At 37.2% G+C, this 26,057-nt stretch overlaps 3 protein-coding genes across 5 annotated transcripts; 2 read left to right on the forward strand and 1 right to left on the reverse strand.

Annotated features, from left to right (window-relative positions):
- Positions 1–1,349: 1,349 nt before the first annotated feature.
- Positions 1,350–2,692, reverse strand: LOC132293144 (uncharacterized). Its single transcript, XM_059790486.1, has 2 exons — positions 2,583–2,692; positions 1,350–2,480 (listed from the first exon to the last, which is right to left on the reverse strand). The coding sequence occupies exons 1-2, from the start codon at positions 2,682–2,684 to the stop codon at positions 1,665–1,667; spliced, it is 918 nt and encodes a 305-aa protein (XP_059646469.1). The 5' UTR covers positions 2,685–2,692; the 3' UTR covers positions 1,350–1,664.
- An 11,539-nt stretch (positions 2,693–14,231) lies between these two features.
- LOC132293145 (uncharacterized) lies at positions 14,232–24,712 on the forward strand. Of its 3 annotated transcripts, none has more exons than XM_059790489.1 (7): positions 14,232–14,357; positions 16,180–17,488; positions 20,749–20,876; positions 20,994–22,608; positions 22,896–23,130; positions 23,259–23,320; positions 24,432–24,712. In XM_059790489.1, the coding sequence occupies exons 2-3, from the start codon at positions 16,302–16,304 to the stop codon at positions 20,861–20,863; spliced, it is 1,302 nt and encodes a 433-aa protein (XP_059646472.1). In that variant the 5' UTR covers positions 14,232–14,357; positions 16,180–16,301; the 3' UTR covers positions 20,864–20,876; positions 20,994–22,608; positions 22,896–23,130; positions 23,259–23,320; positions 24,432–24,712. The 3 variants fall into 3 exon arrangements, with proteins under 3 accessions (XP_059646472.1, XP_059646471.1, XP_059646470.1); XM_059790488.1 differs by having other exon boundaries at positions 20,749–20,871; XM_059790487.1 differs by having other exon boundaries at positions 20,749–22,608.
- Positions 22,543–24,602, forward strand: LOC132289188 (uncharacterized). The gene is made up of 4 exons (XM_059789925.1): positions 22,543–22,608; positions 22,896–23,130; positions 23,259–23,320; positions 24,432–24,602. Exons 1-4 carry the CDS (start codon positions 22,543–22,545, stop codon positions 24,600–24,602), a joined length of 534 nt encoding a protein of 177 aa, XP_059645908.1.
- Positions 24,713–26,057: the final 1,345 nt, after the last annotated feature.

Here is a 26,057-nt window from a genome sequence, read left to right on the forward strand (position 1 = left end):
GAACAAGTATGTGTTACTGGCCACGGATTATTTCACTAAATGGGTGGAGGCAGAACCGTATCCTAGCGTGACTCAGACTCAGGTGAGACGATTTATCTGGAACAACATTATCTGCCGCTTCGGTGTTCCCAGAACAATAGTCATGGACAATGGCACAAACCTCGACAGCAGGCAAGTAAGAAAGCTGCTGGAGGAGTATGGAATCAACCAGAAGTTGGCTGCAGTAAGTCATCCTCAGGCTAACGGACAAGCAGAAATCACAAACAGAACCATTTTCGCCTGCATTAAGAAGAAGCTGGAAGATCATAAGGGGAAGTGGTTGGATGAACTCCCGAACGTTCTATGGGCTTACAGAACCACCCCAAGGCGGCCGACTGGGGAGAGCCCGTTCGCGATGGCGTATGGTACCGAAGCAGTTATACCGGTTGAGCATTTAGTCCCCACTATCAGAAGCTTAGCATGGAGTCGAGATCAGAACGACAAGATGTTAAGATTGAACCTCGACATGATAGACGAAAGGAGGGACGCAGCGGCTATAAGGCTAGCATCGTATCAGCAAGTGCTGGCGAATAGTCACAATAAGAGAGTAAAACACAGGGATTTTGCCCCGGGCGATCTGGTTCTGAAAAGAAAGGTGGGGATGGTCAAAAAAATGATGCCACCCTGGGAAGGCCCATACAGAATTGCAGAAGTCATTGGCAAAGGGGCATATACGTTGGAAACCATGGCGGGAAAGTTGGTCAACAAGCCCTGGAACGCCACGTCTCTGAAGAGGTACTATCAATAGAAGCTAAGTTCTGGTTTTAATTGGATGTTATTTGTTGTTAATCAAATACATATGAATGAGCAAGTTACCGGAATTTACAAAAAAAAAAGAGAAGAATTTTCTTTTCCAATGGTCTACTATAAAAATTGAAAGCCAAGTGGCAAGTGGCATTCTAGCCGAGCGCCAGGCACTTAAGCAAGATAAGTGGCAGCTGGCACTATAAGCCGAACGCCAGACACTTGCTAAAAATTGAAAGCCAAGTGGCAAGTGGCATTCTAGCCGAGCGCCAGGCACTTAAGCAAGATAAGTGGCAGCTGGCACTATAAGCCGAACGCCAGACACTTGCTAAAAATTGAAAGCCAAGTGGCAAGTGGCATTCTAGCCGAGCGCCAGGCACTTAAGCAAGATAAGTGGCAGCTGGCACTATAAGCCGAACGCCAGACACTTGCTAAAAATTGAAAGCCAAGTGGCAAGTGGCATTCTAGCCGAGCGCCAGGCACTTAAGCAAGATAAGTGGCAGCTGGCACTATAAGCCGAACGCCAGACACTTGCTAAAAATTGAAAGCCAAGTGGCAAGTGGCATTCTAGCCGAGCGCCAGGCACTTAAGCAAGATAAGTGGCACTATAAGCCGAACGCCAGACACTTGCTAAAAATTTAAAGCCAAGTGGCAAGTGGCATTCTAGCCGAGCGCCAGGCACATGCCGTACAAACACACAGCAAAACTAATATAAAAAGAAAAAGAGAGAAAAGATATATATGTACTGAAGATAAGTTGAACAGAGCACAACACATAAAGAAAAAGAGTTCGGCCATTTCATTAATATTGAACATTTAGTTTACAAAAGAGAGGTGTCCATCATTACAAGAAGATATGAACTGGAAGAATTCGAAGGAGCCCTAGCTAGACGCCTCAGTACCAACAGCATCCTGGTCCTGCCGACTCGCCTCCTCGGCCCCATCAGCCGCCTCACCTTCATGAGGTGGGGAATCCAGGTGAATAACTGAGTCGTTCGGCTGGGGTTCAGCGTCAGCAGTGGCTACAGAGGGAGCCACGGTTGACGATTGGGGAGCGGTCAGTGGCAGAGCGGTAGGAGGAGCTGTGATGATCCTTGAGGATGCGATGTCCTGGCACTCATCAAATATACGCTCCGCTTCGGTGGGTTCTGGGTCGACATAGACCCCCAGAGGCTCGATCCCCAGATCCTGGTCTACCTCATCCGGAGTGGTGCTGGTCTGTCCCTCATCCGGAACCCGGTCGGCGAAGCCTTCCCGGAATCCTTGAGCATACCGAAGAGCACCGACCCTGGAGAACCGAGCATGAAGGGCCAGCATCCCACCACCCACTCTGCTGATAACGTCGATCAGAGCGGTACGCTCGTCCAGAGCTCTTTTTTCAAAAGCCATCCGAGCAGACTGTTCATCAGCTAGAAGACGTTGGAGTTCTGCCTTCTCTTCTCTGAGTGATTCCTGCTCAGTCTGCCAGACGCTCTTCTCGAGCTGGAGGGCGTCCTTCTCATCCTGAAGGGAATCATTCTCCTTTTTCAGGACATCTCTCTCTTGCTCGGCTTTGTCAAGCCGAACCAGCACCTCGGTATTCTTCATGGCAAGGAGGTCGTTCTCTTTATTAGCCACCTCCAGGCTGTCAGAATACTTTCGGGCCCTGGCGTTCCCCATTTCCACCTGCTTCTGCATGGCCATCATCCCAAACAATGTCTGCATAGGTGCACAATAAGAACGGTTAAACCAATAGTCAGAACGGGAGAAGGCAAGACCAAGTAATATAAGAGAATTCATGAGTTAGAAAATAAAAGTCACCTCCATAGCAGATTGGGGAAAGCGACTGAACACGTCCTTCTGGGAAAGGCCCTTTGCCGCCTCAATGTCCTTCGGAGTCCACATGCTCCTGTAGAAGGCCATAGCGGTCTGGCCATCCTTCAGCATGGTCTCGTTCGGTTTCACGAACGTCCCATCCGTTCGAGTGTACCGAGGGGCCCATGGCGGCAAGCTGGGGATAGAAGGGGGGCCTGAAGCAGAAGCAGAGCCACCAGCTGCAGGAGGCCCAGATTGAGAAGGAGCTCTGATCGCTCGGTGCAAGAGAGTACCCGGCCCAGAGACTCGGGTCCTTCTAATAAGAGGCTCCTCCTCAGGGTCGATTTCACTGTCAGGGTGAGGCCTTTTGCCTCGCTCTTTGTCCCGACCGCCCCCCGCAGCAGCAGGAGCTATGGTAGCTGGGGAGGGCGCGTTCTGGTTGGCCGCAGGGGCGCTGGCAGCAGGGTTAGTAGCCACTGCGCTCGGGACAGTGTCAGATATGGTGGCTGAAGAAGAAGCCGACGCTGGAGAGGAGGTCGCCCCAGCAGCAGGAATGACTGGGGGAGTATTTTTCCTCCTGCCAAAAGAGGGAATCTGCAGTCTGCTCATATTGTAGCCGAGTGATGAGAGCGCAAAGAGGTTGTCTGAAGTGAGGAGATCTGAGCAGGAAGGAATATCGTTCAGAACGTATCTCTTCAAGTAGTTAATCCTATCCCTGCAAACACTGTAGCTCAAGTCATCACAAGGTATTCCCAAGGAGCGGCATAAGTAAGTGCAAAAACGAGGAACGCATGTTTCACAGGGGCAGTCGTGTTTATGGGATTTGAATTTTTTATAGGAGGAGACAGAGCAGACACCAAAGGCGCTCGGGATAGGGTAATCCTCTGCAGCCGGTGAAGACCAAGCCCCACTAATACCCACTATGCTATCCCTCCAACCCTTTTCAGATTTTATTGTGTCAGTGCATATGGACATCTTCTCGAACGGGTAGAGGTGGTAGAAGGGCTCGTTAGTACGGATCTTACTGACCTTATAGCACAGAAGGAGGTCTATGAGGTCAAGGTCCAGATTTCTGTCACGCATCAATAAGAGCATAACAGATATGATCCTAAAGAAGTTGGGGTTGACCTGCAGAGGGGATATCCCCAATCTGTTGAAGACGTAACTAAAGAAAGGGTGCAGAGGGAACCTAACAACATTCAGTTGAAGGTTTGTGAATAAGACTTCGCCGGGCAGGAGGCCGGCGCCGGTCGTAATATTAACGTCTTGGGGGCAAACCCTAACTACGATGTTGTCAGGAAGCCTAAGTCTCATACGAAGGACACCCAGATCTACAACCATGGTGGAAGTGCAAGAAGAATCTAAAAGAGGGAAAATGGAAGCCTGCCGAAAGTAAAAAGAACGAAACTAACCTCGGAGGACTGCAAGATCGCTGGGAGAATGACTCTCGAAGGATTTCACCGGAAAAGGCTTAGCACAGTTCTAGAAAGAGGGAGATTTGGCTGATGATGGAGACGGTAAAGGGAAATGAAGTGGAATTCGAGAGCATTATATAGGCAAGGGGGCCCGAGGGCCGAAGCGTCGGGAAGGCAAGAAATCCCTCGAACCCCGGAACATTGATTCTGGATCTGACCGTTCGCTCCCCCACGTGGTTATCTCGAGCCGTCAGCGTCATGATGAGACGCCATCAATAATTACCCCTTATTAAATAAGGGGCAATTATGGGGGCAGTTGAGGAGGCCCTGGATGACATGGGCCAGGTCCGACTCGCAAAACACAACCTTCAGTCCGAACAGCTGGGTCAGCCCATAAAAAGACACTGCCATATGGGCCGAGCGGGAGTAAGCCCATCAAGAGTGACCAGGGCTTACTGAGGAATAGGCCCAGGTCCAGCAATTAGTAAATATCTTGTAAATATCTTGTAAATATCTATAAATAGGAGTTGGAATGAAGAGGAGGAGGATCTTGATTCGGGTTGAGGTGTAAGAATTCTAGAGAGAGAAAGAATAGAAGGAGTTTCTTGCATCTTCAATTATGTTCTTTGAATTATGTTATGTGCATGTTATTTTTTTTATTTTTATTAGAATACATAATTTTATTTATGTTGTGTCATTCCTAGGCAAAAATTAAAAGGGGCGGGGCGGGATTTAGAGAAACCCGCTCCGTTGTCATCCCTACTCCTGTGGTTTCAAAAGTATTCATACGCTATGAGAAAATGACTATTTTAATTTTAACTTTGTCAACAAATACATAAAGAGTGTAAGTTACTAATATAACCTTGTAAACTAGATTTTGAAGGACCAAAATAACCTTCATTTTACATTCTATCTCTAACCCTACACAATACACCTCTATCTTCCAAGGTTCTGCCGCCGCTTTTGGTTTTCTTTGCGCTTCCTCCAAAAAAGGAGGCAATGGCTAAGACTTGTGGTGTTAATGATGTAGAGAAAACAGAGAACAGCAACGACAGAGGGCGGCGGCTTCTTTGATGCTTATCGACATCAAAGAGTTGGTGATGGTCGCAGAGGTTGTGAATAAGACTAGAATTGTTGAAGAAGAAGGTGACGCGTGTGCGTGTGAAAAGCGTGTTAGATCTACACGCAATAGTGTGTGGAAAGCGTGAAAGTGTGTATGGTGGCGATTGGAGGAAGAAAACAATCCAGTCCGTTGTCACCACCCAATCGTCATTATTCTCTTCGCCGTGGGTAGGGTTAGGTCTTGCTAGGTGGTCCAACAACTTACTCGGCCAGTGTATGGGTTTGTGGGTATGGTGGTGGTTGTGGTGGTATGTGTCTGGGTGCGACTAATTGTCTTCTTTAACCCTATGGCGTTGTGCATGTGGCGATGGGTGGGGTGTTGTGCGAGTGTGGCGTGTTTGCGTGTGGTAGGTGGGTGTGGCGCTGTGTTGTGTGGGTGTGGCGGTGTGGGGGTTGTGGCTGTTGTTGTGGCGGCGTGTGGTGGTTGTGGCGTATTTGGTTGTTGCAGCGTGCGGTGGTGTGTTTGGTTGTGGCGGTGGTGGGTGAGAGGGGATTACAGAATATTGATTAGTGTTATTTTTATCAATTAACAGGGTAAATATGACTTTTGAAATTTCTTGGTGCCAATGTAAACTAATGCATTAATTAATGTAAATTAATGCGTTAATCAGTCACGCAGGGATTTTTTTTGCACTTAAACCTTTAAATTTATAACTACTTCGTATAATTAATGAATAAAAATAATTATAAATATCTATAAAAAAATATTTAATAAATTAAAATAATAATTTTTTAAATATAATAAATATATATAAGTAAATATATAGAACCTATATGAGAATTAGGTTTGAAGTAATATACCTATTTTCGAAATAAGTATTATTAATAATAAGATTAATTAGTGAACTAAATTTTATGTTAATGATATGGGATCACGAAATCATATTGCATACTTTGTCAGTTGATCGGAATACCTAAAAGCACAGTCTTTCATACATTAAATAACTTTTTCTATGTAATAAATAAATTTTTTTTAGAATATATATAAAAGACTTTTTTTTTTTTAATTAATGAAGTGATTAAAAAAATAAGATAAAAACACAAATTACTCTATAGCTTCACACGTACATATTTTGAAAGGTGGAGTACATAAAACCCCCTAAATTATTAGCATGTTTCATAAAATCCCCTATACATCATTTTAGAGCCAATTAGTACCACTGTATTAAATTGCCATTTTCAACCATAAAATTCAAACAAATTTCACATCTAGTTTCTAAAATTACTACCCAAAACCTTATATTTTTGTGCTTTTCAGTCTCTTAGTGATTTGATTCGTCAAACAAAAAACTAATCAAAATTCAAGCAATTCTCACATCTTGGTTTTGAAGCATATCAGGTTTATCAGCTCCTATTGTGACACCTCTTCACCGGCCCATCCCTTTTATAGTGATAACGGATAAGTGCTTTACAATGAATGAATGTAAATTATATCAATGTCACAAATATAACGATTATGAGTATTTTAAAATTTTTAAAATATTCCAAAATAGTATATAAGATATTTGCAATCTATTAAAAAATTTAAAATATTCCAAAATATTATATAAGATATTTGTAATCTATTAAGGAATTCTAGAGAATTTTACTAGAGAATTCTAAAAAAGAAGAAAGAATTTATTTATGAATTGGTGATTGTGATTATAAATTTATTAGATCATGGTGTTGCATGTTTGTTAGTTTTTTGATTAACTTATTTTATATGTGATTTCATTTTTTTTTTTTTTTTTTGTTCTTGGTTAAATAAAGGACAGATGGTACATGCTGGATATCACGGTGCACCGAAGCTTATGACTGCAAAAGAAGGATCATGAGTTTGGTAACAAACATTATCAGTTAATAAATCATAATGCCATGATACCTGATGATAAATCCATATAAAACAATCATAAAATTTGATTATTTAAATTTATTAAAATATAATAAAACAATGTAGTAAATAAATATAATTGATCAATGTTATTATCAAAGATAAAAATTGTATACAATTTCACCAAAGTGTTCGAAAATTTTTCTGTATGGTTGCAAAAACTTAGTGTGTTTTTTTATTATCATTAAAAATCATAATGCCATGATACCTGATCATAAATCCATATAAAACAATCATAAAATTTTATTATTTAAATTTATTAAAATATAATAAAACAATATAGTAAATAAATATAATTGATCAATGTTATTATCAAAGGTAAAAATTGTATACAATTTCACCAAAGTGTTCGAAAATTTTTCTGTATGGTTGCAGAAATTTAGTGTGTTTTTTTTATTATCATTAAAAGTTGTAGTTTAGTGGTCTCGTATTTTATGCTCATATGTTTGCTTTTGGATAATATATTATAAAACATATGTCAAAATACGTAATGTAGTAATTTTAATAAGGTTCATCATGGTAAACACACATACTGTTGTGGTGCGATTTATATGCTCACTTTTGGATGATAGATTTTTGTTTCTTTCAAAAGATTTGTGTTCTTTTGAGAAACTAACTTGATCTTTCGAGAGGGGATGTCGTGGTTAAGAAACTAATACAAAAATAACTCAAAATAATTTTTTTAAAATAAAATAATAATTTTTAAAAACCTTCATCCCGACGGCAAATGACACATCAAGCCTTACACAGTCGTAGAATATAAAGAGTGATTGGCAGCTAAACTAGTTAGATTGCTTTACAATCCAATCTACTGCTTGTGAGCGATTTCAAATCTAAACTGTTAGTTTAGCAGTTCAAAAGGAGTATAAATAATAAATTGTGTAGCAGTCCCAAATAATGGGCTAGGTACGCTAATAGTAATACGGAGTAATATATACTTCCCATCGGAGGTATATTGATTCGGACAAGGTCATTAGTTAAAATATCAAGGTTGACCTAGTTTATGTATAGCCTTATTTTCAAGGAAACGTGGTGAATTGCTGATTAAAATGTCAAGTGTCTCAATTTCATCATACTATTTTATTAAAGGTGAAGAAATCTTCAGTTAATGTGAAATTATGAATAGATCATTGTTTGAGGTAGAGTTATAAAGATATCTTTATTCGAGGTGGAGTACGTGATGACATAGTCTAATTACGTAATTGATTATGTGAATAATTTGGGAGATTAAAGTGTCTGTTCTTGTTGTGGACTTTGGCTACTGCTAAAATTGAATCGGTTCAAGTTGGGTGAATTGGTTCAACCTAGGTGTATAATTTTTTGGCTTTGGCTACCATCAAAGTTGAACCGATTCAAATGGGGTGAACCAGTTCAACTTGAACAGTGACTTTTGGAAGACAGAAGTTTGGGGAAGAAGTTGTACCTGTTATTTTAGAGTTGAACAGTGATATGTTAACTCCTTGTAGACAAGTTGTAGAATACTTATCCAATAAGGAATTGTGTTTTGAAGACTCCATAAATAGAGATCGATGTGAGGGGTTTATAGAGAGAGAAGAGAGAAAAAAGATGTAAGGGGTTTAAGGATGGGTGTTGTGAAGAGAGGGAAGAGTATATGTAATTACCGAGTGTATACATGTAGCCTCAAAAGAGATGATGAGTGAGCGAGTGGGGTTTTGACATGTGGTTGCATATTTTATTCCTTGATTCATAATAGTGAAATCACTCTCTCTCATAGACGTAACTTTAGAGTTGGGTAAACCATTTCAACATTGTGTTATGCGTGGATGTGTATGATTGCTATCTTCATATATACTTGTGTTGATACAATGTAATGATGCTTCCGTTGTGTGTGATGAATGAGGGATTTAACTCTCAACAACAATTGACTGTTGAGTGAGTTGTAAGGAGTTAATTTTCCCAACATAAAATGTAACAAAGTGGTTTCCCAAAAGTGTCCCAAGCAACTGTAGATCTCGGGGCCAAGAGTTCTAGTTCCCGATTAGGTTCCAAATAGTCTAGCAGTTATCGCATAACTGCTCCGAAAGAAGGACATTTAGGTTTAGCGAAATTAAAAAAAAAAAAAAAATTAAGAAAAAATGAAAAAGCAAAGACACAAGCACATAATACACAATAATTTTACAAGGTTCTTGGCCCTAGGTTAAAAACAACATTTCATTGCCGAATTTTAATTTTAATTTTTAAAATAATTTGGGAGCGGCGCTGTAATGACCCGATCATTTTTCTTCATTTCCTTTTTTCTCAAATTTTACGGATAAATTTTTTTCGTTGTCTTTTCTTTTCTGTGTTCGGTTTCTCGTCACTTGGTGTCGTCTCGAGTACTCGGGAATGGTTTCTGAAACTCTTTCTTTTGGATTGACAACTTCCTTGTTAGGACCGTGTCATTTTCACATTTTCGTTTTTCGACACTATTCACATTTCGTTTTTTTCCTGTTTATCGTTTTCATTTGCATAACATCACTTTTTGTGCTCGGATTTGATTCTGGCTTTATATGCATCTATAATATTTAATTTTTAAGAAATTTGTATTTTTACTTTCGTAGAAAAGTATACTAGTTGCTTACTTTTTTTGGTAAATGGTATGGATGCATAGTTTATTCAGAAATATTCTTGATTTTTTTGGTTTTAGTGTAATTATGTAAAGTAATTATTTTTTATCTTAGAGACCATTTTGTAATTTAATTTGGAAGATATTTTGAAAAATGACTTTTTTTGCAATTTTTGAAAAGTGTGACACTCTCATGAAGCCACTTGTTGGCCTTAGGGTGAAATTACTTGGAAGCTTAATCTTTTGACATATGGAGGGTGGAGATTCACCCATTTGTTGGCCTATGATAGGTGCACATGTTGGCTTTGATAGTTGACAAGTGTAGGTGTAGAATTAAGCCTTAAAAGGAGCCATGGATTAGTGACAAGTGTAAGCTCCAATTTTGGTCTTGCACTTAGTGTGTTTGAAAACCATGGTGTAGGAGCATATAGTGAGTTGAGGAATACTAAATCCTCCACTCACCACATTTTATCTCATCTTCCTCACTCCCTTTACTCTCAAAAACCTAACCTAGCCACCATTGAAGAAAAGCTTGGCTTAGAGCTTATTACTTCATTTTGGCCTCCTTCCACTCACCTTAGACCTTATTACTTCATTTTGGCCTCCTTCCACTCACCTTAGACCTTTAACCTTAGGAAGTAAAAGTTTCCTCTCACTCTCCTCTACAAAACCCTAGCTTAGTTTTCCATTTTAAGTTTAGTTGCCTTGGATTATAGAGATTCAATTCTCTATTAGGGTAAGGGATGTTATAGGTTTATGTTTTTGTTGTCTTGCATGCTATTAATGCTTATACAACTTGTATGCATGCTTTTGTTCATAATTTAGAAATTAATTTAATTATTTTATTATATAAGATTTAAACTCACATGGTTGTATGTGTAATGGAATTAAATTGTAGCGTGCTATTATATTACGGCTTGATATGTTTATTAACATATATTAAATTAAAGATGTTCGGATAAGTTTTGAAATCTAGAGATTTTGACTAAATGAATTAATTAAAATCTATTCAATGGTTCCCTTGATATAATCAAATATTTGAGTAGATATAATTTGTGTAGAGAAGTTATTTAAATTTAGTAGATTACTAAATTCCTATAATTTCGTAGTATTATGAATAGGGAATGTTTATTGTGCATTATTGAAAGTTAAATTACTAACTTGTTACTATGAAGTAGTAATATGAGATTTTAGTAAATTATTGATATTATTAGCCTTGTAAACTTCTTGCTACAATGTCGTAGAATTAGTATTTAAAGTTTACCATGGAGGCATGATTTGAATTGTTAAGTAGATGATATTGTTTTGTACATTGTATCATAGTAAAGACTTGACATTATATATGCCATTTTAGAATTGAAATCCTAAGACATGGATTGTGTAGTTTCAACCTACTTGTGCATGGAAGGTGGTTTCATGCATTATTTAATTGCGTATGAGTTGTGAACTTATTTATTGATTTTGGAGTCACTTGGGACATTGTTACAATGACATGGCTAGAGTTCAGCTTTAGTGCGGGAGGCACGAGGTCTCCCCAAATTATAATGCACATTAGGATGGTATTCCCAGCGGCTTAGTACCCGGAATAATCGTTTAGGTCTTGGTTTTACTCTGAGATTTGATATCCAAGCCTTCCACTAGTTGCTTTCGCATTCAAATCGAAGTTGACAACCAATGTTTAATTGTGACTTGTGGTTTTGGTTATTGGCGATTTAATGTTGTGAAGTACATTTATGCATTATGATTTTTACCGAATCATTGCAATTTTGATGTTGTTAAGTACATTTATGCTAAAATGTTGAAATGTAGCTTAGGAATGATCCTATAGATTCATTTGGAACATAGACGTTAAGTGATATAACCCACTTTAGTTGTTTTTGTATTTTAGGTTTTAAGTTGATAACTTTGATAATCTATATCATGTTACGTGGTAACGTATGCTCTTATATTGTTGAATTGCATAAATATTGTGGTTTATGCTATGAATGTTTTAAAGTAGTTTAAAATGATCTCTGAGTCTCACTTTTGACCTAGACGTTATGTGGCATGACCCTTTTAAATTTTTTAACATTAATGTGATAACCGTGTAAAATGTTAGGTCTATGCATGCACATTCCCTACGAGTAACTTATTTACTCACCCCAAAGTTATCGGCTTATTTTTCAGGTACGGATACCTTGGTTTGGGATGCACAATATTCCTAGGTCGTTTTGATAAATTGAAGTTATTTAAATGTATTCTTGTTCACATGCAAGTGTTAGCATGCTTGAGGTTCACTTTTTAAGTTGTATTATATAGTTAGGCTGAAATGTCAATTTTGCCCTTGAACTTGTAATGTGTGCCTAAGCATACTTTTTGACAGTCATTTTATGTATATGATATGTGGCCAAGGACCAAACTTCTTTTGGAATCACATATATGTCATGAATGTTGAATTTTGCCTTTAATGAAAATATTATGAAAATTGTGCATTTTAATATGTCATTTATGCATCGGAGTGTGCATTGAGTATGAAATTCATTATTTAGCATTCATTTAATATATATGAGGTGTGGCTAAGGGCCAAATACCATTTCGTTTTCATTTTTGCATTATAGTTTCATACATTGCATTTTTGGGCTAAAATAGAAAATCCAAGTTTTTATGGGTTCATTTTCAAATCGGATGGTACAAAGTGTGCATGAGCACATTCATTAGGATTCATTTAATATGCATGAAGTGTGGCCCAAGGCCAAACGGTCTTTTGAAAGCATTTAAGTCCGGTTGTTGCATTTTTTGCCTTTAAGGAACATTTTTCACGCATTGGGGTTTTGATAGGTTATTTTTTGCATCGGCGGTATTTTTGAGCCATGGATCATTACAGCGCGTCCTAATAGGTAAGTTACGTCTGCGTGCATGATCGTTCTCGGGCAAAACCTCTTCTTTGGTGAAATGAGCCTCTTATGGACTCATTTTTCATTTTCTTGCATATTCTGGTTTAAGGGCATTTTGAGGTTTTGCTTTGTGAAATAAATTCCGGTCTTACCTCTGTCACATAGAAAATGTGATTTTAGGGTAGTTTATTCACGGTATTAGTCTATAAAATGTCATCTCGGCCTCAAAAACCCCGAATCCATTTTAGTTTCTGTTTTCTACATTTTTTTCCAAGAAATTCTGTTGTAGCATGCTCTCGGCCCAAAGGAGCCGACTCGATTCCTAAAAGAGCCGACTCTTTCTTTAACTGAGCCGACTCGATTCACAAAAGAGTCGACTTGGTTCACCTGGGCATCATTTTCTTCATTTTGCATACTCTCGGCCTAAAAGAGCTGACTCGGTTCCCAAAAGAGTCGACTTAGTTTATTCTGGCATAATTTCCTTCATTTTTCGTGCTCCAAGTCCAAAAGAGCCGACTTAGTTCTTAAAAGAGCCGACTGGGTTCATTCATGCCTCATTTTAGTCATTTTTGGTGCTCTCGGCCTAAAGGAGCCGACTCAGTTGTCAACTGAGTTGACTCAGTTTGGCTGCCATGATGACCTATCTTCAAATGGTTATAACATACTCATTTTAGGTCCAAATTAGGTCATTTTTGAGTCTAAATTCAAGAGCTTGAAGTCAGCTTTCCAATGGTATCAACTACACACTGAAACTCCAACCGTAATGAGAGTTATGATGGTTTTAGTGAGATAGGGTTGTGGTACCTCTTACTTGGAGGACGCCGCTTTGTTCTATTTTCATATCTTTATCAATTGGACTCCAAATCAGGCGATTTTTGAATCGAATTTCTTTCATTTTTCGTTATCTTTTCCAATGGTGTGCACGGCGGTACCCATTTCAGTTTGAAATGACCATTTTACACTTGGTTCATTTCTTATCGGGTTTTAAATCATTGCTTCAGTTCTTGACTCATTTGAGTTCCGTGGTTTCATGGGGAGTCATTTTGGTGCCTTAGGGATGACGTACACCTTTATAAACCATTTTACTACTTTCGCTTCCTTATTTGGGATCCGTTTTCGGGTCAACTTTAGGTCATCACTGACGCACCGAGTTTGTAAAACTTGGGCCGTCACAGACGCACTGGCCTGACACTAGATTAAGGGTACGTTTGGATATGGTAAATTTGAAGGGAGAGAGAGAAAAAAAAAAAAGAAAAAGAAAAAGAAAAAGAAAAAGAAAAAAAAGGCAGTGATAGTGTGTTTTGTTGCTTAAAAATGAGAGAAAAGAAATGATATGTTTTGTTGTTTAAGTAGTATTCCGATACTGCCCTTAATAATTAAAAGGTGAAAATTATTATTTCACTCATATCCTATTTATTTAAAAAGACATAATAGTGATTTGGTTGTTATAATTTCTCTTCTTTTTCCCCTCTATCTATATTTGTCGTATTCAAATAAGAATATTATCTTTTATTTTATTTTCTCTTCTATCTATCCAAACATAAATAGAAACTATTGTTATAATTTATTTTCTTTTTTTTTTTCCTCATAAATAATACTAATTTTTTGTTTTTTTTTTTCCTTTTCTCTTCTATGTATTCAAACAAAGCCCAAAACTGCTTATCTTATTAGGGAAACTATCTTTGATCCGATCTGAAACAAGCCTCCTGTGTTTTTGGGTTGAGTTTTGCAATCAAACCCAGCCCAAGCTCAAAAGGCCCCCCAAGACCCAAAAAAAACCCCAACCCAAAAGGCCGTTTAACCCGACCCGATTGGTGAGATGCAAGCAGTTGCAGTCCTTCTTTGCGTCATCAATTTCAAAACCTACCGTCTCTCTCTTTCTCTGTGCGGCGTGGAGAGTTTCTACATCGGAGCTATTTTGAAACTCAACATAAGGTAACTGATCCCTTAACATCGGACGTAGAAATTGAATTGTCTTTTGTGATTATTTTTTTTGTATTTCTCTCTTCATATTAAATTAGTATTTTTCAATTTGTTTATCATTACGGCTTCTCTATTCTAGGGCTTGAATTTCATTGCTTAGATTTTCCGTTCCAGGGACCGATTGAAGGTTCATTGTTTAGATTCTCTGTTCCAGGGACCGATTGTTTACCCCTAATACTCTGTCCTTCCATTTTAGAATCTCTTACAAACTTATTTTCCTGTTTTGTCCTTTGTTTGTGTGATGATTTATATGTGTGTGTATATATATATATATGTATGAATTTTTTTCCTAGTTATGATTTTTATGTATATACACACATTCTTTTTGTTGGTTGAGATAGTTTTTAATGTGTTATTTTTAGTGCTTTAATAATCTGCGGATTCCATCTACGTTTTGGATGTTAGCATTTTTTTCCGTTTTTCCTTCATCCCAGAATTCTAATTTCTTTCTTAAAATTAAGAGAGGGGGACCTGTATTAGGAATGTATATTGTATATACCTTTGGGCATGTTTGCATTTATGTATGCATATATATGACGTGTGTTCTTCGTATCTTCACATTATATTTGAATAATATCAATAATGTTTTTCATGCGTTTTGAGTTAATGGATAGTTATATGTGGTCAAAATCATAATTTGTTTTATGCAAGGGTGAGTATGGAAAGATCTGGTGATATGGAAAATCATAAAACTATAGTGAGAGGCTAATTTGGATATATAAAATTTAGGGTATTAATAATAAGGGAAGAAAAAAAAAAAAAAAAAAAAAACGTTTTTAAGAGTAAAGCCTATGCTTTGAGAACTAGTTCGAAATTATAGGCTACATGACCAAAGTAGGGTTTTGTTCTCCCCATGTTTTGAATATCTGAAAAACTCAAACATCAAATCTAGGATTATGATTTTGAAATTACTGAAGCCCCTGATAAAAGCACTTGTAGAAAGCCTTGATAAAATCACAACTCGTTTGTTCAGAAACAATTGGAGCCACAAGACCTATATCTGGCAGATCTAAATTAGCATCTACTTATGTCATCTGGAGTTTACGTGACACGCACTCTCTGCAATCTCCCCTGTGGAGAAAAAATAAATATAAAAAAATCCCTAGAAACTCCAGAAGTTGTCGTGAACCCTCATTCATGCCTATCAGAAGTGCAGAACTGCTGGTTCAATTACACCTCAAAGCCTAGACTTTAGCTTTGCACTATACAGTTTTTTCAAAACAGTTTGAGGATCTGTTAGAGTCCATCTCTTGTTATCAAAGGTCTCTCTCTCCCCCCTTATGCGGATGCTTGGTTGATACATTCACGCATGTTAGTATTTTATATTTATGTATCTATAGTTTTTGTGTATTTATTTGTTTTAGTAATTTAGCTAAATTTCTTGGTTTATATGTTATAGTAATTGTAATAGGGATCATACAAGTGGTCTGGAACTGAATCAATATACACTGACCATATTTAAATTATCTGTGAAATGTATAGTAATAATGAAAGCTTTAAATTAATTTGAAAACAGGGTGCATTTTGTTTTAAATTTCCATGTAAATTCCATTTTCGTCTTCTGTTTGTTTGCTATTTCCTTTAATACAAGGATAAGAGGAAAAAGTAATAAAACCATGTGATTGAGATCATTCAAGGATAAAAAGAAAAAGTATGTGATACAGTGACCTCTCATCAGAATTAATTGCTTATAGTATCTATTTCTCTGTTAATTGATTATTTATTTTTCATTTTGTCTGAATTTTCATAAATCATTTATTTCTTTTGGGTACAGGCTTTGGACACTGATCCAGCTGGTGGTTTTGAGGCAGGCAAAGGACATAGTTATCTGTGTGAAGATTTGTTGGTTTCTTTCAATCTCCATCCTTTTTGGTTTGGTTTGTGTCTATTAAAACCATGTCGGTGACGGCAGGTGTTAGTGATACTATTATTGCCATTAGGGATAAGCTTAGAGGTAAAATTGGGCAAACAAAGGTTAAAAGGTATTGGCCTGGTAAGGCTCCTGAATGGGCGGATGATGCTGATGAAGATGGGGATATCAGGATGTCTAGGACAGTGGCCCTGGAGAGAGCCTTTCCTAATCAGGATGATTCAGATATTGCAAGACGGGATGATCCTAGGTTGCGCCGTTTAGCTGAGAGTAGGATAGACAACCGTGAAGAAGTAAGAGCTGATCACAGGCGCATCCGACAAGCTGAGATTGTTTCAACAAAAGAAGAAGAAAATAAAAGACAAGAAAAATTAGATTTAGAGGAAGAGGATGAGGATGCCTTGGAGGAAAAGAGGAGGAGAATTAAGGAGAAGTTACTTCAGAGGCAGCAAGAAGAAGCTGCACTTCTTCCAGAAGAAGAAGAGGAGGAAGTAGAGGAAGAAGAGGAAGAGGAATCCGAGTACGAGACTGACTCAGAAGAAGAACAGATGGGTATAGCAATGGTGAAACCTGTTTTCGTTCCAAAGTCAGAAAGAGATACCATAACTGAGCGCGAGAGGCTTGAGGCAGAGGAGCGAGCCCTTGAGGAACTAGTGAAGAAGAGACTGGAGGAGAGAAAGGTGGAGACAAAGCAGATAGTGGTTGAGGAGATTCGGAAGGATGAAGAAATTCAGAAGAATTTGGAATTGGAGGCCAATATTGCGGATGTAGATACTGATGATGAACTAAATGAGGCAGAGGAATATGAAGCATGGAAGGCCAGAGAGATTGCAAGGATCAAGAGGGACAGGGATGACCGGGAGGCAATGTTGAAGGAGAAGGAAGAGATTGAGAAGGTTAGAAACATGACTGAGGAAGAGAGGAGGGAGTGGGAGAGGAAGAATCCGAAATCTGCTCCCCATCCCAAGCAGAAATGGAGGTTCATGCAGAAGTACTACCATAAAGGTGCTTTCTTCCAGTCAGATCCAGATGACTATGCTGCAACTGCTGGGGCAGATGGTATCTACACTCGTGATTTCTCTGCTCCGACTGGAGAAGATAAGATGGACAAGACCATACTACCCAAAGTCATGCAGGTGAAGCACTTTGGTCGCAGTGGGAGGACCAAATGGACACATCTTGTCAATGAAGACACGACTGATTGGAATAATCCGTAAGTATAATTTTTCTGTCAATATCCTCCTTTCCCATTTCTCCCTTTAGAATAAAAAGACATGTCTCACTAACATAAAAAAGATTCTTCACATTGTTGCTCAGATTGTGGTACTTATATATTTTGTTTTATCCTACATAGATTCAAAATACTTAAGAATCCAGAAGTTTTAATTATTCTCTACTCATAATCTACAAAGCTTATTATCATGAGTGCCTAGAAGCAACCTTTTGTTTTCCCATTTCTGTTGCCCTCTTCCCTTCCGCGGTAGCTAGGAGCAATTTATGGAACGAACCACACGCCTTTGTCTGGCCAATCGGTGATAGGTTGGCGTGAAGAATCCTCAACACTTTAAATTACAGTGCCGCTCAATTAACACCATCATTATTTTATATCTAAAATAATGCCTGTTAATCATTTAGTAAAGGGATAACAGCAGGATGTGTATATGATTCTAGATTTCCAGGTTCAAAAGAAAAAGTGGAAAATCACCATCTTTTAAGCTTATGGAATATGATTAGACTTAGCTTTTATTTGTTTAAAATATAAGTAATGACATCTTTGTTTACATGAATGCAAATTAATGAATATGGAACAAGAACGATATTTACGAAGATTTTTTTTTTTCTTCCTTTTTTGGAGTCAGCATGCAAAGGAAACTCAATTCCAAGCTTTGTAGTTGTTAATTTGCGGTATGTCTGGCATCCAATGGGATTTGTTGATTCTATCTTTAAGCTCTCTCCGTATTAGTAAAGTGTTGTGGTATGGTATGACATCCAAAATATGTTTCAAAACCCTGTCTCATGCTAAATTTTCAACATATGTTGCAAAATACTTGAAATCTGGTCTACATTGTGACATATACTCTCTCAAACCCCCTTCCTAATCATTCAAGTTACTTGCTTGAGTGATATTTCTTTTACATGGGCGAGTCCCTGATGGGTCAATGGTTATAGACTCATAGGGTGTGTTTGTGATTCTAGATTTCTCTTCGTTCATTCTGTGCCTTTGAAATAAAAAGTGGGAAATAATCATATTTTAAGATTTTGCGTATGATTAAACTTAGATACCATTTGTTCAAATTTCTTAATACGTGAATCCAAGTAGAACAATAAAACAAAGGAATGACATCTATGTTTACATGAATGTAAATAAAATGAATATGGAAAAAGAACAATATTTACAAAGAAACTATTTTTGTACATTTTGGAGTTAATGTGCTAAGGAAAATATCAGTTCCAAGCCTTTGTAGTTACTAATGGGAATTGTAGATTCAATCTTTAAACTCTCTGCTTGTCACTAAAGTGTTTGTGGGATGAAATCCAAATTATGTTTCAATTTCCTTTCTCATGCTACATTTTCAACGTTTGTTGCAAAACACTTGAATCTGGTGAACATTGTGCCATGTATTCTTTTTTCTCTACCCCTACAAAACACTTGAATCTGGTGAACATTGTGACATGTATTCTTTTATCTCTACTCCTAATCATTCTAGCTGCTAGCTTGTGTGATATCTCTTCTCCCAAAAGGTGAGGTACATGATTGAGTTCCTGTTAAGTCTTGGTTAGTATGTGTTATTTATCAAAAAAGATAATTAGTGTATAAAATTAAGGAAAAATTTAATAAATTACAAGTTATAACTGCTATAGTACAAATACGACCGTATTCAAATAGTATGTTGGTGAAAACGCCAATAAACATTACTAATTACTAGTACAGTTAATATGCTATTTTGGTCCAAAATGCCCTCTATATATCTCTCTCATGCGCGTCCCCACTTTTTCTCTATATCACCACCCCCACCGCATACCTTAGCCACTCCAATCACCGACCACCACCCACTACTGACAGCCACCAAGCCCAACAGCACCACCGTGCTCCACCATCACCACCACCCACTACCCACCCTCATCCAAACCCAAACTTACGGGGAACTCAATTATTGCAGGAGGAGCACCGGGCTCGTGATTTGTTTTATGCTCTTTGGGTTCATGGAAAGAGTGCAAAATAATTGGCAATGGTCCTTGTTTTGCCTAAGTGAGGCTCTAGGTTTGGCTTATTGTTGGGGTGAAATTTCATATTTATAGTACCCTTGTTATATATTTAGGGCAAAACAAAGATGGCTGTATAGGCAAACCCTAATGGCGATGATCGCGTACAAGGCACTAATGAGCAACGGCGGTGAGATGTTGGTAAAAACAACGATGATGAGACGACCAATTATGTGAAAACGACGATAATGATGTGAATGCTCCAGTGAAGACAAGACAGTGAAGTCACTGACGAGACCGACCACCATTCGATGGAGATGATTGTGACGACAATGGCTGTGCGAGGAGGAGATGATAGTGATGGAGGAGGCTGTGATTTTGATTGACGGAGATTTGGGTTTGCTCTCAACGGTGGTGGTGTGGTGATGGCTGTTGGCTTGGGATTCATGTTTTGCAGCTAGGGATTGGGTTTTACGATTGGGTTGCCAACGATGGGGTTGGATTGGTTGTTTGAGTGATTGGGTAGGCGATTGGTGTTTTGTGTTTGGGGTTACGGTTGGTATTCGAGTGTTTGGGGTTTGATGGGTTGTTTCAAGTGATTCGGTGATGGTGATTTGCTCTGTGTTTGGGGTTACAATTGGTGTTCTGATTGTGATTGGGAAATCTCCGTTACCGGGCAACAAAACAGAGCAATTCCTCTATAGACTGCTTGCTAGTAATTCCTCTAGAGGTTGTGATTTATACATATATATGTATATGGAGTTGGAGATTTGTTGTGTATATTATGTAGAGAGAGAGAGAGAGAGCTGGTTGGTGGTGGTGGGGGTGTGCTTTGCCGGAGAGAAATAGTGGGTGGGTGGTGGTAGTGGTGGTGGTTCATGTTTTTTGAAAAATGGTGGGTGGGTGGATGGTGTGAGACAACCTTGTTTAGGGAGAAGGTTGCCGGAGGTGGTTGGCGGTTGGCGGTGGCAGTGGTGGTGATGGGTTCATGCTTTTGAGAAAGAGGTAATTAGAATTATAGGTGAGGGGTAATTTGGACCCAAATGTATAGGGGTGTGTCAAATACGAAATTACTAGGGTATAAGTTTATATTTGTAATATATTGCGTTAGTGGCTTTATACACTCATTCTTTTTTAATATTGACACTTTTATAATATATAGCAAATATAACTTGTCATTTACTAAATAATCCCTAAAATTAAATATAAAAGAAGAAAGAAAAAAAATAAAGAAAGCTTGCTTCTTAATTATTGTTTGTTGTAATGCAGATGGACATACAATGATCCTCTTCGAGCAAAGTACAATGCAAAGATGGCTGGAATCAATGCACCTATAGCAAAACCCAAGGGGAGCAAGAAGCTAAAGGATTGGGAGACGCGTTGAACTTCTTGGTGCTGTAATATAAGTTGTTTCATTTTTCTTCGTTTTCTGATAGGGTTACTGATAGGGTTACCTCTTCTACTGGTCTTTAATTTTCAATACATGTATGCTTACAAATAATTTTCTGTTATAGGCATGCAGAATTCCTGTTACTTGATGATGGGTTTAGGTATATCCACGTCTTTCATTCTTGTGCTGACGAACATTGTGGAATTGTCTTCTCTGCAGCTCCTCTATCACAATTGAGTACATTTTAGTTGTTGTTTGACTCAACCAAGAAGAAATTGTGGGATCTATATTATTCCCTCCCATTTTCACTTCAGGATGTCATCTCCATTGTAATATTAGTTGCTAAATTCAGGATGATTGATATTAGTTGCTAAATTCTTGTTTAGTGAGGTCCTCTCATCTCATTCAATAGGGCTATATTTGGTAATCTTGATTTTGTTTCCCATAATGTTTCCTTAGATTTCAGATTGTGCTGCCAGAAAATGTTAAAAAGTAATTATTTTAAAATTTGAGAATTGATATGTATATATTTATCAACTATTTCAGCTTTAGCTTTTGGTTAAAAAGTTTTTTGCAGTGAAAACCTCCATGAATTCCTTACCTATTGAAGAACAAAACCTTTGTTTGTTTGTTGATTATAAACCTACAATGAAAGAAAGCACACATGTAATGTTATACTCTTAGCTCTATTGGAGAAGGCCCTAGATGATAATAGTCCTCCAAGAAAATTTTGTAACCTTTAATTGAATCAAAAATAATGTTTCCATTACTCAATTTACAATTTACTCTAAGTAATGGTCTTGGCGAAAAAATACTCCCTTAAAAACTCTGGTTTTGTATAAAACGTGATGAATTGATTTCAAAAGATTATTTTATCATTTCTTAATAAATTTATTGTTTTTTATTATATTTTCTCTTATCTAAATTTTAATTATATCATCTATCTTAATTTTATTAGCAATATCAATTTATCATAAAAATGAAAAAAAAAAAAAAAAAATTGAAGTTGTAACTACCATTTTCTTAAATGATTTAACTTATTATACTAAAAAAAGACCATCATGGTGGGGTATACAGTAGTGAAATGGTAGGTTTCTTGGTACAATTTCAAGAACTCCACAAGAGGTGGCTAGACACATTTTATTTGTATATTAATATTTGTAGTGATGTCATTAAGCTTCAGGTCTCCGATTCTATTTTGCGAGCAATTCAAATATATATTAGTATGAAATAATTTTCATAATTTATTTAAATAAAAAAAAATGAATTAAGTGAAATTCAATAAGAAAGAGTATTATGTTGATTTAATGAAAAATAACCCAGTCTCGTAGGTATTTTGCAAGAATATGTGATAGTTCAGAAGAATTGTCCATTAAACATACTTTAAAGAGTTATTTACAAATTCGAACTTAGAGTTTTTTATTTTTTATTTTTATGACAAATAGAGTGATGATGTTAAAAGAGACTTCAGCCGAGGTCAAATCATGGCATGAAGGGTAAAGAAAAGGAAAGACGAGCGATTGTTTGATTTTGGGCCAATGGGCCCAAATTGAGAGTTCTAGATCGGGCTCTGAAACGGAAGGCCTCCACACTGGGCCCTCGTTTACCCATTACAAATGGATTAGTCGATTGATGTCCAGGTGCCCTCACTCCTCTCTCTCCTCTCTCCTCTCATGGCGGAAGAGGAAGTAGAAACAAAAGTCAATCTTCCTCGCTCAGATCCCCAGCGGCATCTACCTGTAATCTCTCTCTCTCTCTCTCTCTCTCTCTATATATATATATATATATACATGTATTTTTATTTTTACTTTTCTTTCTAGATGCGTGTACTTTTCACATGTACTCCTTTGGTTTTCTGAATTGTGATCTTATACGAAAAACTTTGCTGACCCAGTTCTGGATTATGGATTTCTGTTATTCTGTGCTTGTACATATAATGAGTGTTTAGTGTGTATATATATATATAAAATTTTGCCCCAATTCAAATTGATTGAAGATTAATTCTGACTCCTAATTCATTGAGTAGTTTGTGGAGGTTTGTTGCAAAAGTTCGGGAAACACCAGGCGATTCGCCGCTGGTACGGAGGCAGGATTTGCATTGGGCTTGATAAACAGGAAGCTTGATAGTGGAATTGGTAGTCCACCTGCTTTGCATATTGAAGCAGTTAAAGAAGGGGAGGAACCTGTTAGTTTTGGCCCTAATTCGGTTCTTGTGGATTACGGTGATGGTTGGAAGTTGCAAACTGTTACTGAAATACAAGGTGATTGCCATTGAGTCTCATCATTCAATTCGCATTTACTTTTGCTATGCACAGTGAATTCGCAGTCAGATTTTTATTTTATTTTTCATTTGTGTGTCTTGACTTGATGTTCATTTTCTTGCTTTTAGCTCTTAGGAAAGACGAGCAGGTTCAATCATCAACAACAACAACACATATTTCATCTGTTAAGGTATGGATTCTTATATTATCTCTATAATTATGGGCAATTGGTTGTGGCAATTTATAGGATACCCTTGAAATAAATTTATTTTTAAAGTATTTAGTTCCATGATGCATTTATTAGAACTCTCTGACACTCGCCCTACCCAATTGGCCATCTCAGCAACACTGAAACCCTCCTCCGGTTCATCTTATTTTTTCAAGAGAATAGCCATTGAACTGGTCGTGAGTATTGCAATCTAATCTTTTAGATGGTAAATTCTTAATAGAGTCCATAGGATGATGAAGAATTAAACATTTCAAGTTGTTAGTGCATAATGAATGGAGACAATGAAGAACCACGCCAGAATCAGCTCGAAGCTAGCTTGCTGGTAACTAGAGGCTTGGGTTCTAGTTTTGCCTTCATCAAGGTTGGGGAAGGAGAAGAAGCAATCACACCAGACGGTCATTATGAGTTAAGAATGGCACATTGAGCCTCGCAGACTGTGCTTTGGCATATAGATGTAGATGGGTCGTAGTGTAACATCATATGTAAATCATTGTGTTCTGTTCTTCTCCAATCCCACCCCACATTTTGCTGCTACATGTTTGTTTATTGATTCTGACCTTTGAAAAAGTTTGGGATTTGTTCGATGAGCCTCTCTCAATCTGACGACCATCTTTTTACTTATCAAAAAAAAAAAAAAAGTTGGGATTTGTTGATGAGATTTGTAGCTCTCCATTCATCCGGCACTTAGCTTGTCTCATATTCTCACAACTGCTACACACTCTAGAAATAGAGAAATCATTTTTATGTATTTTCTTCATTATCTAGTGCTCTTTGGCTTTGCCAATTTAAAGTAGGTTTCAAGTATAGCTTAAGCTCATAGCCCTCCTCCTCATTGGGAAAAAGACTACTTCCAATTCCAGCCCCAAACTAGAGGGAAAATTTGTTGTTTTAAGGTCCAAGTCTTGCAGTTATGAACCTTCTTTCAGCTTCGATATAATTCTGTCATCCTCCTATAATTTTTTCATGGGGAGACTGGCATTTTAAACGACTAAATTGAATTTAAGAGATTAAATATTAAATTTGGGAGTCAAATGTCTCATGAGAATTCTATATGTTGTCATCGTTTTTGCAGGGTCTTGATGGCTCACGTCCTATGAAGAGTGAGTCACAACCAGTTAGCAGTTTTCTGTACATTGGAAAGATATTGATTGCTTTTATTTTAATGTTTGTGCTTGGTGCAATTTTCACATTGGCTCTTGAGAATCTTCCTGGCCTAATCTTGTTGATTAACTCGTCAATGTAATATTTGTTGTTGTAACGGTGCCGTTCTTTTAAATTTTTTGCTTTTTTGTTGTTGTCCCGACTCTTGTTAAATTTATGAAGATTTTATGTAACAACCAATGTTCTTTGCAATGTGTATTTGAACTAGAGGAAAATCGTTATGCCCTATTTAAAATTTAAAAGAAAAATGAAATATGTATACACTATACCGTCCATGTTGTGAAGGGCATGAAACGTTTGCGTCAAGAAATGATTGAAGGGAATATTTGGCTTCGTTGTAAAAAGTGACTTGAAGGATTAGACTAGATATTATGGTGAAATGAGCTCAGATTTAAATTTGCATTCTTATGGTTTCTGTCCATTTTATTACCATAAAGTAGGGTGGGACTTGGGTGGGCCTAACCCAAGCAACTCTATTTTCGCCAGACAGTTAGAAGGGAAAGGACAAGGTCATTGAGGGACTGGGTTTAAATTTTGTGACCCGAATTTATTTTGAGCGGGATTTGGGCAAAGATTTTAGTAACCCGGAATCCAAGAAACCCAAGGGTCTGCATAGTTTGTTAACTCTGAAAACAGTTCACACGAATTCAGATAATAGAAAACTGTTCTCAAAGAACAAATTTTTATAGGTTTGTAACTCTGAAGGCAGTTATCTGAAAACAAACCTTTTTATAATTGAATTTTCATAAAATAGTTTTTAGAAAATTGAACCAAACAATAGTGTTTTGTACAGTTTTCTATTTTCAGTTTTTCAGAAAACTATTCTTAAGAGTTACAAACCAAGTAAGGCTGACATTTTTATACTTGAGTTTTTAAAAAACAAAGAGTTTGTATACAGTTTTTTGAGAACCCAAAATATAAGAATAGTTTATACTCCACTTATATGCAAGACTATAAGTAAAATAAAGTTAAATCTAGATTATTTATAGTATCATCAATCATGGATACATGGCATTCATCTAATTTTGTTTCTTTGACACACAAAACGCCAATTTCTACATAACTAGTGTTGCCGGTACAAACCATTCGGGAGCATAGCAATTATATACCCCCTTAAAGTCCAACCTCTTACGCAAGCGAGGTATGATAATAAGGATTCCACCTTCCCTTTAACTGGTATTAATTTACATGAGAAAAGGAGCACTTACACCGGCCTTTCACTCCATTTTTTGATTTATTCAATTACATACACACATTTATTTTTATAAATTAAAAACCTATAATAATTGAATTTTAGTTAAGGAAATAAAATATTAAAGAATATCAACTATTGAGTTCTTTCAAGTTTTTGTTATGGGAACTTTTTGGATCATGTTATCTCTATTGAAACTTGGAATGATTGATATATCTTTTATTAGAAATTATTATTATTATTATTATTATTATTTTGAAAGGTAGAAATTATAAATTATTGTTATAACATCATATTACACATAATTTGGTTGGTTTTTTCACATGATATGAGAGATTTTATTGT

The sequence above is a fragment of the Cornus florida genome, unplaced genomic scaffold (genome assembly GCF_030987335.1).
Source record: "Cornus florida cultivar Cherokee Brave unplaced genomic scaffold, ASM3098733v1 CherokeeBrave_3.0.0_Hap2_Chr02, whole genome shotgun sequence".
NCBI classification, from domain to species: Eukaryota; Viridiplantae; Streptophyta; class Magnoliopsida; order Cornales; family Cornaceae; genus Cornus; species Cornus florida.

Excerpts from the sequence above, each read along its gene's own strand:
- LOC132293144 (XM_059790486.1), bottom strand. The coding sequence starts at position 2,684 with ATGGCCTTCTACAGGAGCATGTGGACTCCGAAGGACATTGAGGCGGCA. Across the intron at positions 2,481-2,582 it reads TTCCCCAATCTGCTATGGAG|ACATTGTTTGGGATGATGGC; the intron begins GTGACTTTTATT and ends GCACCTATGCAG.
- LOC132289188 (XM_059789925.1), top strand. The coding sequence starts at position 22,543 with ATGGCGGAAGAGGAAGTAGAAACAAAAGTCAATCTTCCTCGCTCAGAT. Across the intron at positions 23,131-23,258 it reads AACTGTTACTGAAATACAAG|CTCTTAGGAAAGACGAGCAG; the intron begins GTGATTGCCATT and ends TCTTGCTTTTAG. Across the intron at positions 23,321-24,431 it reads CACATATTTCATCTGTTAAG|GGTCTTGATGGCTCACGTCC; the intron begins GTATGGATTCTT and ends TCGTTTTTGCAG.
- LOC132293145 (XM_059790487.1), top strand. The coding sequence starts at position 16,302 with ATGTCGGTGACGGCAGGTGTTAGTGATACTATTATTGCCATTAGGGAT. Across the intron at positions 17,489-20,748 it reads ACGACTGATTGGAATAATCC|ATGGACATACAATGATCCTC; the intron begins GTAAGTATAATT and ends GTTGTAATGCAG.